At 38.8% G+C, this 13011-nt stretch overlaps 3 protein-coding genes across 3 annotated transcripts in view; 1 reads left to right on the top strand and 2 right to left on the bottom strand.

Annotated features, from left to right (window-relative positions):
• The first annotated feature begins 4621 nt into the window (after positions 1-4621).
• On the top strand, positions 4622-5686 carry gpha2 (glycoprotein hormone subunit alpha 2). Its single transcript, XM_087790230.1, has 3 exons — positions 4622-4744; positions 5326-5510; positions 5582-5686. The coding sequence occupies exons 1-3, from the start codon at positions 4624-4626 to the stop codon at positions 5684-5686; spliced, it is 411 nt and encodes a 136-aa protein (XP_087646356.1). The 5' UTR covers positions 4622-4623.
• An 848-nt stretch (positions 5687-6534) lies between these two features.
• gphb5 (glycoprotein hormone subunit beta 5) lies at positions 6535-10534 on the bottom strand. Its single transcript, XM_087788281.1, has 3 exons — positions 10482-10534; positions 9575-9761; positions 6535-6730 (listed from the first exon to the last, which is right to left on the bottom strand). Exons 2-3 carry the CDS (start codon positions 9758-9760, stop codon positions 6542-6544), a joined length of 375 nt encoding a protein of 124 aa, XP_087644407.1. The 5' UTR covers position 9761; positions 10482-10534; the 3' UTR covers positions 6535-6541.
• A 252-nt stretch (positions 10535-10786) lies between these two features.
• The window catches only part of ppp2r5b (protein phosphatase 2, regulatory subunit B', beta), a 23714-nt gene continuing 21489 nt past the window's right edge, over positions 10787-13011 (bottom strand). The window contains exon 13 of the mRNA XM_087789999.1: positions 10787-13011. This exon is cut by the window's right edge and continues 1051 nt beyond it. The gene's annotated coding sequence lies outside the window, so the exon portion shown is untranslated.

The raw sequence follows: 13011 nt of genomic DNA on the forward strand, positions 1-13011 counted from the left end.
GGCCACGTGAGTTTTGAATCTCGATTTTACCTTCAGCTCAACTGTAATCGAGCCGCTACGGTGACAGCCGAGCACTGTTTTCATCATAGTTGAAAAGTTAGCAGTCGTGCCGGTGGTCTGTCCTGCTAAGGCCCCACTGAGTCTGAATGGGATGAAACAAGATCTTCAATAAAATGGATGACGGATTCTTCTGGAATTTAAAGTATCATAAGTAAAGTTTGGGTCTGGTTGTGATCCAGCTGCTGTTGGTTCAATCTCTTTACAAGACATTGTTAGCTCCTCAAACCTCCAGCGCTCAACACTCGATGAGCTTCGCAGAACCACAACCATCTCCACTATGTCCAGCACATTAAAAAACAGTAAATTTCAATCTGGATGTGCTGAGTCAGCAAGTGCTTTGTCATTTTAATCATACGTAGTCAAAGTGCCAAAACCAAAACAATCTATAATGGACATTATAACTTCTACTCAAAGCAAATTAAATATTTGATTTGATTTGATTTCCCTTTTCTATCATACACAGTCCAGATTTTTTGCTAATATTACTTCATCCATGTACCCGGATCCACCGTCAGGATTCAGACCTCCCTCTTTGAGGGATGACACACTTTTTTGGCTGGATTATTGTTGAAGGGCTTTAAGGTCTGGTACTTGAACTCCTTCCTGCAACTTTGCTTTATTGATTATTCTTAAATTATGTATAATGTTTCTTTTTGAAGATCATATAAATGTGTTTTTTTAAAGTTTCTCCATTAATACTGTCAACTTAGAAAGTAAGATCAATGTGAGCTCACCAACACACAACTTTTGATTGCTCATTTATTGATTGTAAATCAGAATTCCTACCCAGAATCCTCACTATTGGACTGTCACCACTACACAGTGTGTGGATCTATTTATATAAACATCTTTCTTTTTTAATTTCTTCTTTGTGATTTTGACTGAAATGCGCAAAACGGATTTTTAAAGGCATAATTAACATCTTAATATTTTAAACTGGATCATCATTACATGATAATGCTGGGATTGAGGTGAAAAAAATCCTCAAGGTCATAAAATACCTCCTGAAAGAAATTGCGAAAACAATGTTTTTCAATACTGAAAAGAAAAGCCTTAAAATGTTGTATGGCATAAGTACAATTACTTATCGTATATAGTGCCGCTTAATACACACAGCTGCCGTCATGAGTTCACTGAGAAGGAGTGAGATGGAAGAGAGCCGACAGCTGACTCTAAAGTTAGACTTTTGGTTTAGACACATTTCTGACCTGAAGGGTCAGCAATATTGTTTATTTATTCAACAAGGATGCTACATGGTACCTTAAGGCCTAAAAAACACCTAAACAAAGGCAGAATAATAATTAAAAGTTACATTAATGTTCTCAGTTTCTTATTGGGGTTAGAGTTATTACCATCATGTTAAATTGAAAATCTCCACTTGTTGTTTTTGTTCTTTTTTCCCTTTAAACTGTCAAAACGTAATAATGTAGTAAATCTGACCAGTAGTGAACATATAATTTATATTGGAAAATGGTACAATTCAACAACCAATCCACTATCTTATGGTCTTCATTACCGGTCCATAAAACATTTGCTACTTGAATAAAGACGTGTAGAAAGAATTCAAAGAATAATTTTGTTCATTTCTTTTGTATTTATTATTACTCTGTGAATTGTCTTTTGTTTTGGACCAGAAAAAAAAGACGGGATTAATCTTGTGACTCTTGACCCTTTTGGCATGTTTACCAAAAAAAAAAAATCCTGTTAAAACACAAACTTTATATGAGACCATTTTGTTGCAGATAAACAACTTCAGTGCTTCTGCTAAGATGTATTTTAGATGCAATTAACGTTAATTTATGTTTGCAGTTTTTATCTGAAGAGGTTAAACAATAAGTTTAACCTTTCCTCTTCCTCTCCTCTCCCTCTTTTATCGTTTGTTCTTTGAAGTATTTTATTTGTAAATGTCTCTCATGGTATACTGGTCGATCTACTTCCCTACCCTCACCTTCAGATTACAGGCACAAGCCTCAGAGATCGGGTGAGAAGCATCAACCTGGAGCGGAGCCTTTGCTATCCAGGGTTGAGAAGGGTTAGTTGAGATGTTTTGGGCACATCCTGGACGCTATATTTGTAGTATTGTAGAGTGCTTTACTAAATCAGCTTTAATAACTGCTGGAGACGACTGTATCCTCTCGTCCTCAGTCATCGCCTAAATCTCATGGGGTTTCAGTCTTCTTTTGTTGTGGATGACGTAATGACTGCTGCCATCTAGCATTTTAATTGTAAATACATCTAAATAATTGTATTATTATTATTAGTTTATACTTATTTCACAGAAATGGAAACCATAAAATAATTATAATAAAAATAAAATAAGACTTAAAAGCCAAAAAAAAAGTAAATACATTGCTATTGTAATCCATGCGTTTGTGTCTTCTCGCCTGGACTATTGTAACAGTTTATTGTCTTAACAAGAAGGAGCTGTCTCGCCTGCAGTTGATTCAGAACTCTGCAGCGAGAATTCTGACCTGCTCTAGTAGAAGAACTCACATTTCTCCGATCCTTAAAACTCTTCACTGGCTTCCAGTTTCTTTCAGGATGAACTTTAAAATTCTGGTTCTTACTTTCAGAGCTATTCATGATCAGGCTCCTCCTTAGATCACTGATCTGATCCAGCCTTACACCCCAGCTGGGGCTCTGAGGTCTGTGGATCAGAATCTACTGATGGTTCCTGAACACGCTTCCAGACCAGAGGAGAGAAATCCTTTCAGGCTGTTGCTCCTAAGCTTTGGAACGATCTTCCTCTCTCTTTGCGCTTGATGGAGTCTACTGACTCCTTTAAGAAACATCTTAAGACGTTTCTATTTGTTCAGGCTTTTCCTTGATTTTCTGGAACTCCTGTTGTGTTATCAGTTTTATCTTGAACTTTAAAGTATATATTTTATTGAGTATTGTTCTGATTGTTTAAGCGCTTTCTGACCCTGGTCTGGAAAAGCACTATACAAGTAAAAATTACTTACTTACTTACTACAGTATTGTGAAAGAAATGTTGTGATATTTAATGTATAGGTTATTTTCTTACATCCCTGTTTGTCGATCCGAAGATAATCAGTATGGAACATCAATGTATATTTCCACTTGTGTCTCCTCATAAATCTGCTGGTCCAGAGACCGCTCCGTTGCTGCAGCCGTCCCCAGGTCTGAGGTTTGGCCCCTTTGTCAAGCAACTAAAACATATGAGGAGGACGTCGTCGGATACTTGAACCCTACTAAGACTATTAACAGCACGGTGGAAGCTGGACTGACGTCCTGGCGTCGCCCGCCATCAACGTGCCCACCACGTGCCACACACACACCAGCAGCACCATCGGTGAATCGCAGTGACCCGACCCTGCCCTTCCTCTCGCAGCCGCAGATGGAAAAAGCAGCTTCTCCAGCCCGACGCACTTTATTAGAGCAGTTGTATCAAGTTGAGGCCTCGCACATTATTTTCTGTGTGAGTTCATGTCCGTGTGTGTGTGTGTGGAAAAGCCATCTAGTTTTCCTCTCTGTCACAGCAGCCCCCCAAAGGTTTGGGCAGTAAGTTGGGGAGGGCATAAAGATGGTGACACACTCCAGCAGAGGGTTTCTGTCATGGTGTCCACCGGTTCCCTCGCACACTCAGACGCACACGCCGAGAGTGTGGGTGTGTCTGCGGCTATAAGAGGCACCAAGACTTACCTGAGTGACTCCAGGCTGAGGCGATACACACACCTGCACACTCTGCTTCTACAGGTAAGACCCTCTGACACACATGCATGACATTTCCTTCTTTAAATCCTTGTTCAATCAAAAAGGTAAATGTTTATATTTCAATGTTTCCTCAGTTGAATGAAAGAAAGCTAAATGAGTTTGCAAGTGATGCTCTTATTTTGAAATGTATCCTCATTTACCAATAATATGCTGACGCATGTTGCAAAATAAAACTCTATTTGAAAGACTTTTAGTTTGTAAATGTGTTAAGAACATTTTTCAATTGGTTTTGTGTTACTCTGCATGGCTGGAGACTTTTAAAACAGTCCATAATGTTGAAAATTAATAGAAAATCTTTTATATTACAAAGGAAGTATTTTATTTTCAGTTTTCAGATGTTGTACTCTGATTGAATAGCTCTAGGCTTGGAAAGACTTGAGGAGAATAACACACACACACACATATACACACACACACACACACACACCCACACACACACACACACACACACACACACACACACACACACACACACACACACACACAGACAAAACAGTGTTAATGGGTATTCCCAGTGCTCCGGCTGAGAGGAAGCGGATCTGGAAAGAGCAGCCATTTTAGAGGGCAAAGGTTGGGATTCCCTAAATTCACAGGAAAACCTGACGATGATGTTTACACACGTGCAGAGAGTGTGTGAGGCTTTTTTTTTTTTTTTTAACATTTTAATGAATGACAACAAGACCATTTGAAATCATCTTTGTTCAAAATACCTGATTGACTCATGACAGCATCAAGTAACAATCCTTGATGGCACACTGTAGCAACACTGGCATTGACTGAGAGCTTGTGTTGAAAGTCCATGTTGTTTGTGTCTCTCAGGCCGTCCGGATGTCCTCTCATGTGAGCTCGCAGCTCTGCCTGCTGCTCCTGCCAGTGATGTCACTGCTGCTGCTCTTCTCTCCTATTGGCTGGAGCTACGACAGCCTCACACCTGGCTGCCACCTTTACCGTGAGTCTCTTCTCGCACCATATATCCTCAGGTGTGACGCAGGTCAAATCCATTAGACAAAAAATAAAGGATTCATTCATCATTATCTTTATACTTATGGTGGTTTAGGGGGGGCTGGAGTCTATCCCAGTTTTCGTTGGGCGAGAGGCATATAAAGACACAAATTAATTCACACACACAATTTCCCAATTAACCTCTGTTTGTTTCTGGACTGTGGGTAAATATATGATATGAAGATGTGATAATACCTTTATTTTTGATTGGTACTTTAAATTCTCTGTTGTTAAATGATCCTGATACAGTCTCTTCATTTGGAAAAGGCAAAATTAAATAAAATGGCAATGAGGTTTCATTGAACTGAGCGGAGAGCGCCAACTAGTGGTTCAAAATGAAGACACCGTATGATGATACCTTATCAGCAGCTTCATGAAGCATGTTGCTGTAGCTGGGAGAGGCTGGATGGCCCTTAACAGCAGTCACAGCATGTTTTTTTTAGTGTGGCCCCTTAAGGGATTTTCAATACCGTCTGTCTTAAAGGGTTGAAATGGAAATTTATGAATTCTTCTTGTTTCCTCCTACAGCCGTAAACGTAACCATCCGCAGCGACCGCCGCGGCACGTGTAAAGGCACACACCAGGTCTACGCTTGCGTGGGCTACTGTGAGTCCAGCGCCTTCCCGTCCAGATTCTCCGTCCTCGCGGCGTCCAACTTCACACACAACATCACGTCAGCCTCTCGCTGCTGCACCATCAGCAGAGATGCTAAGGTGAGTCCACGGTGTGTTGAGCAGACCTTTAGCCACATGTATGGGTGCCTGACATGGAGTCTCTCCCGCAGGTCAAAGTGCGACTGGACTGTCCTCGCGGCCGACATCACGACGAGATCGAGATAGTGACGGCAAAGGCGTGTCGCTGCGATATGTGTCGCCGCTCACGAAACTGACTGGAATCTTCAACACACCTATGACAGAAGCAGTACTGTAAACAGATATTTGGAGATACTTTTCATGTGAGAGACACATCAGTCCTGTACTGTTCAAATGCTTCACAGAACCAAAAATGAAGTTTTTTATCAGACGCCAGATAAAACATCAACAATTCAACGACACTTCCTTCTGAATAGCAGAATAAGCATTTCTAGCAAAATAAAACATAACATTTCAGGAAAATACTTTTGTTCCGCCTGGAGAAAAAAGTCAGAGAAACCACTAAATGCCTACCAGACACTAACGAATGTAAACTTGAACTTATATTTATTGATCAGATTTTGTACATAAAAAGCAATGAATGTTTGAAGTGAACATGACAAGATGCACTGTAAACTTTTCTTGTTAATAAAGTTTTATTCTGTCAACATATCCTGTTGCCTTCACACTTTTTATTATTTTATTCATCACACTTGTTCATTTTTAGTTATTTTCTTTTGATTTTCCTTCACGTCAATAAAAATGTTCTTGTTCTGAAGAATACTTTCCATTTCAGACTGCAGCCTGGGATGGATAATTAACTAAATATTATTTAATTCAATGTTACTTAAGTCTTAGGATAAAAGAATTACATTTGTTTCCAGGCTTTCAGGTCACCTTGACCCTGAGATAACACAAGGGTTGAGAAGGACACATCAAAAATACATAAAACCATTCAGTCCAATGTTGAAGGAATCTACAAAAGTTATTTCAATTTTTTTATTCATTTGGATTTAAAGTAAAGTGTGATTGATGGACGACAGGTTTCTCATGTTGAAATGGTACATGGCAGCTGATATTTGGATATGTTGGGCTCGTGACCTGCGTCGCCCTCAGAAAGTCTCACACTCTGTGTCCACGGTGGAGCAGGTGCTGCAGTGACAGTGGACAGCCACCGGGTAGTGGTAGAGAGGCGAGACGCTGGGCTGACAGCCGGGCAGACGCACGGTCATGTGACGTGTGCGCGCGTACGTACAGACGCGATGGTGACGTTGAATGAAGGGAGGATCTGGAACTGGCTTCTTTAAAAAGATACAAAAATAAAGTTTGACAAGCTCATGGGTCATGATACAGATGATGAGTTTTCATTAAACGGAAGACAATTTTGTGAAGCAGCTATAGTAGTTTCATGAAACAGATGATGAGGTTTCATGAACATCTGATGAGGTTTTATGAACATCTGATGAGGTTTCATGAACATCTGATGAGGTTTCATGAACATCTGATGAGGTTTAATGAGAGAACTGATGAGGTTTCATGAACATCTGATGAGGTTTCATGAGACAACTGATGAGGTTTCATGAACATCTGATGAGGTTTCATGAACATCTGATGAGGTTTCATGAACATCTGATGAGGTTTTATGAACATCTGATGAGGTTTTATGAACATCTGATGAGGTTTTATGAACATCTGATGAGGTTTCATGAACATCTGATGAGGTTTTATGAGACAACTGATGAGGTTTCATGAACATCTGATGAGGTTTTATGAACATCTGATGAGGTTTCATGAACATCTGATGAGGTTTCATGAACATCTGATGAGGTTTCATGACACAACTGATGAGGTTTCATGAACATCTGATGAGGTTTCATGAGAGAACTGATGAGGTTTCATGAACATCTGATGAGGTTTCATGAGACAACTGATGAGGTTTCATGAACATCTGATGAGGTTTCATGAACATCTGATGAGGTTTTATGAAGATCTGATGAGGTTTCATGAACATCTGATGAGGTTTCATGACACAACTGATGAGGTTTCATGAACATCTGATGAGGTTTTATGAGAGAACTGATGAGGTTTCATGAGAGAACTGATGAGGTTTCATGAACATCTGATGAGGTTTTATGAACATCTGATGAGGTTTCATGAACATCTGATGAGGTTTCCTGAACATCTGATGAGGTTTCATGAGAGAACTGATGAGGTTTCATGAACATCTGATGAGGTTTCATGAGACAACTGATGAGGTTTTATGAGACAACTGATGAGGTTTCATGAACATCTGATGAGGTTTTATGAACATCTGATGAGGTTTCATGAACATCTGATGAGGTTTTATGAGACAACTGATGAGGTTTCATGAACATCTGATGAGGTTTCATGAACATCTCATGAGGTTTCATGAACATCTCATGAGGTTTCATGAACATCTCATGAGGTTTCATGAACATCTGATGAGGTTTCATGAGAGAACTGATGAGGTTTCATGAACATCTGATGAGGTTTCATGAACATCTGATGAGGTTTCATGAACATCTGATGAGGTTTTATGAACATCTGATGAGGTTTCATTAACATCTGATGAGGTTTTATGAACATCTGATGAGGTTTCATGAACATCTGATGAGGTTTCATGAACATCTGATGAGGTTTCAAGAACATCTGATGAGGTTTCATGAACATCTGATGAGGTTTTATGAACATCTGATGAGGTTTCATGAACATCTGATGAGGTTTCATGAACATCTGATGAGGTTTTATGAAGATCTGATGAGGTTTCATGAACATCTGATGAGGTTTCATGACACAACTGATGAGGTTTCATGAACATCTGATGAGGTTTTATGAGAGAACTGATGAGGTTTCATGAGAGAACTGATGAGGTTTCATGAACATCTGATGAGGTTTCATGAGAGAACTGATGAGGTTTCATGAGAGAACTGATGAGGTTTCATGAACATCTGATGAGGTTTCATGAACATCTGATGAGGTTTCATGAACATCTGATGAGGTTTTATGAACATCTGATGAGGTTTCATTAACATCTGATGAGGTTTTATGAACATCTGATGAGGTTTCATGAACATCTGATGAGGTTTCATGAACATCTGATGAGGTTTCAAGAACATCTGATGAGGTTTCATGAGACAACTGATGAGGTTTCATGAACATCTGATGAGGTTTTATGAACATCTGATGAGGTTTCATGAACATCTGATGAGGTTTCATGAACATCTGATGAGGTTTTATGAAGATCTGATGAGGTTTCATGAACATCTGATGAGGTTTCATGACACAACTGATGAGGTTTCATGAACATCTGATGAGGTTTTATGAGAGAACCGATGAGGTTTCATGAGAGAACTGATGAGGTTTCATGAACATCTGATGAGGTTTCATGAGAGAACTGATGAGGTTTCATGAGAGAACTGATGAGGTTTCATGAACATCTGATGAGGTTTCATGAGAGAACTGATGAGGTTTCATGAACATCTGATGAGGTTTCATGAACATCTGATGAGGTTTCATGAACATCTCATGAGGTTTTATGAACATCTGATGAGGTTTTATGAACATCTGATGAGGTTTTATGAACATCTGATGAGGTTTCATGAACATCTCATGAGGTTTTATGAACATCTGATGAGGTTTTATGAACATCTCATGAGGTTTTATGAACATCTGATGAGGTTTCATGAACATCTGATGAGGTTTCATGAACATCTGATGAGGTTTCATGAACATCTCATGAAGTTTCATGAACATCTGATGAGGTTTTATGAACATCTGATGAGGTTTTATGAACATCTGATGAGGTTTTATGAACATCTGATGAGGTTTCATGAACATCTGGTGAGGTTTCATGAGACAACTGATGAGGTTTCATGATCATCTGATGAGGTTTTATGATCATCTGATGAGGTTGCATGACACATCTGATGAGGTTTCATGAAACAACTGATTGGGTTAAGTGATGCATATTATGAGGTGTCATTAAACATATTCTAGAACAGAGAGTGGCACCTAGTGGCCTTAAAAATAATTACACTGTATGATACCATATCATGAAACACAATCAACACACCAGTAACATTTAAATCTTATAATACAACTCTCGTGTTGCAGACAAGTCTTACCTCCCAGGTGTGACAGCGCCCCCAGCAGGCCTCGGTGGTGACGCGCAGTCCTCTACAGCCTGGCTTCTGGGCCACGAAGGAGAACTCTCGAACTGCGCAGCCACGGAATGACTGAAGGGTTGTTGTCATGGTAACGCAAAGGGCATGTCCGACCATGAGGACGAGCACCAACGTGATTAGATGCATGCTGGGAAAAAGTAAATAGATTTTAAGAATCCCCCAAAAAATGTTTTGGGTTTTTACATTTTTACATTGCAAAGTTCACTGTTTGTGATCAAAGCCAGAAAGATGTTTTAATAAATTAAAAGGCAAACGTATTTAATGTAATTGACACATAACTTTCATGTTTTACTTGGCAGTGTGACAGGTTTTCTATCCAACTTGAGCTCGTGTGACAGTAAAAATGACAGCGGATTCATAAAAGTACAAGGAAGGTAAATCACTATAACATTCTCTGCTCACTGGAAAACTGAGGACCATTGTTATTCATGGCATGTTCTTTCTTGAAAGCATGTTTGTTTAGTACTGACCACTGCAGAAAGGAGGTGAATAAGGTGTTTAACATTATTTGTCAGCTAACGCTGCGTATAATCACAATATTATTATGATTATTTAGATGTATTTAAGAATCTTAAAACTTGCAGACTTGAGTGATTTGAAACAGCGTTTATTTGAGGCAGTTCAACAAATGAAGATTTTTGATTATCTTTTTGTCACAAAACGATTCATCAAGACTCACAATAACACTTATGTGGTTGAATAACGAAATCTATATGAAGAATAAAACATTTAAATAAGCATGCAAGAAGCTGCGAGCGAAAAGACACTTTTTACCAGAGTAACACGTGCGATGTTTTACTATATTAAAAAAGTCAAAGTGTATAGATTTTAGAGATGACAAACTCACTCTCAGTTGTCGCTGCTGCTGAAGTCTGGACTCTCTGGGCTCTCACTGCATCCACGGGACGGGCTCGGTGACGTCATCCTCGCGTCTAAATACTTTAGGTAAGTGTGTGTGTGTGAGTGTGTGTGCGAGGAAAAAAACACGAGAGCAGACTGTGTGTGCGTCATATATAGCGTTAAGAGAAAGTGTTTATTTGTTCCAAAAATGTTATTTTTTACCATTCTTTACTTTTTGTCTATATAGAGATATTAGAGATTTAAAGTCAGAACCGACATGGAAGAAAGGACACAAAAAAAGAGTCGTAAGTCTTTAGTGTTTTTTTCAAAGTGAAGTTTCATTTTCATCACATAGTTTTCTGCGTCTACGCGTCGGTACGTTACATACATCAGGAATGGCGTCTACATTCAGGCCGCGTCACGTGTTGGTCCCCAAAATAAACGTCCTCTTCTTACTCTACGGATTGGATTCGTCCACACGACAAACACAGACTCTGTCAGACAGTGCAAATCTATAGATCCTCGATGAAGTTGCTACGTAATGATTTGAATGTAAATATTGGTGGCGGGTCGACACGTCCCTCCAGTGCTGGACATGAAGGGGCGTGGCCCTCCGCACTGACCCTTCATCTCCTCTCTCACTTCCTGTTTCTTTTGAATATAAAATTGTTAAACGTCTTTACAAAGATGGATGACATGTGACAATCAGGAGGAATATAAGTTAAATGTTCTGATCAATCCATGATCGTTGCTCGTAGGGTCAACGGGGCAGCAGCAAAGCAGAGAGGCCCAGTCTTGACTCCCTCCAGGGACCTCTTATGCTCATGCGAGGGGCCCCAAGGTCAACCGAGCTGCTCTTCCCATTGAAAGAGGACCTGAAACCTCTCTAGGGTGCATCCTGACAGACCTCAACAATTTGAATTACAATTTTAAAAAATGATGGAAAGAATTTTTGGAGACTGTTGTTAATTAAAAATAAAGAATAAATAATTAAAACAAATTAAATTCACTTAAATCCTTCAGGTCAAATCCCGATTTGAATTGTCCACTAGAGGGCAGTCGATTAGACCGTCAAATGTCACCCAACTTTATCATGGAAGTACATCAGTGTCATCAGGATATTGAATGTTGAATTTAAAATTTCAAATGTTGAAAGGTTGACTTTTTATTGTAATTAAGTTCAAATTTTTTTATAGAATGTATTATAATCAAAATCAGAAAACCTTTATTTCCAGTGCTGTAAACACAACAGTGTAATTGTTTGTGGTGGCAACATAAAATGTATCAATTCAAAGGTTAAGTTGAATAAAAAAAGAACATGTTCGTAATACAAATTAAAGTTTTTTCATTTTTGCCCTTTAAAATCAAATATGCAAGAGTTAGTGTAATAGTGCGACCATGGTTATATATAATTTAAAGGCTACGAAAAATCTTAAATTTGGAAATATATTTTTTGAATATTTGAATTAGAATATCAAACTTTGTAGTAAAAAAGAGATGATAGCACTGATATACTTCTATACTTTATCAACTTTACTTTTTTTTTTACTATTTAGTTTCCTGATTACATAGTGTGTGAATATTTAAGCCACAAGTTGTCAACTGTACAGTCAATTGTCTATTTCCTGTGGAAAACCCTCAGGAGTTCTCACGTGTTGGTGATAAAGTAAACGACGAACAATCAACTGGATTTACATTCAGTGTTCACCTGTCACTCAGGAAGGAGAGGAGGAGATTCACGCACACACACACAGACACACACGCCTTAAACCATCATCGTCAGTCCTTCCTGTTCAAATAGAAAATAAATAGTTTGTCACAAAATGATCAAATTTATACAAAAACAAATCAATACAAAACTGATCAGATAAATGTACATGTAACCGTTAAGACAATGTGAGTAAACAAAAGAGTGAGGAGTGGTGAAGGAGGGGGGCGCACTTCCTGGCTGACCCCTGAACACACACACGCACAGATATTATCCTGAAGGAATGAAAATATTGCTAAAATAACTTTAACAGTAATTTTCCCTTTCATACCTCTGTCGTCACCCAGCGAGGAGAAATTGTGTTTTTATCACGGTGTCATCTAACCTGGGTGTCGCTCTTATTTTGAAACTCTTTGTCGTCCTAGGTGTACAACTGCACATTTGATTGATCATCAGAGAAATACCATTTTTAAATTGTCTTTTTAGATATTCAAGTTGAAACACATTATTGCATTTTTCTTTTTTTGGCTTTAAAGTTTTAATTGAATTCATCGAAAACTGTTCTAAAAAAGGCTGGCTACCTGACGTCAAAATATGACAAATAAACGTATAAAGTAATAGGTCAAAGGATGACACAAATTATTATTATATTAAACTAAAAGGTAAATTAAAGTAAAGTGGAGATGTTGGATGACACACCAACTTTATCTGCTGAGTAATATGGCCCAAAAAAGGCAGCGAGGACGACGTAAATAATGTCAACTAACTTCTTTATAGTAGCCACATCGACTGACACAAGTTTCAAAATAAGAGCCCGGCCTTCCAGGTG

The sequence above is a fragment of the Callionymus lyra genome, chromosome 4, assembly GCF_982586985.1.
Source record: "Callionymus lyra chromosome 4, fCalLyr1.hap1.1, whole genome shotgun sequence".
Taxonomy (NCBI): Eukaryota; Metazoa; Chordata; class Actinopteri; order Syngnathiformes; family Callionymidae; genus Callionymus; species Callionymus lyra.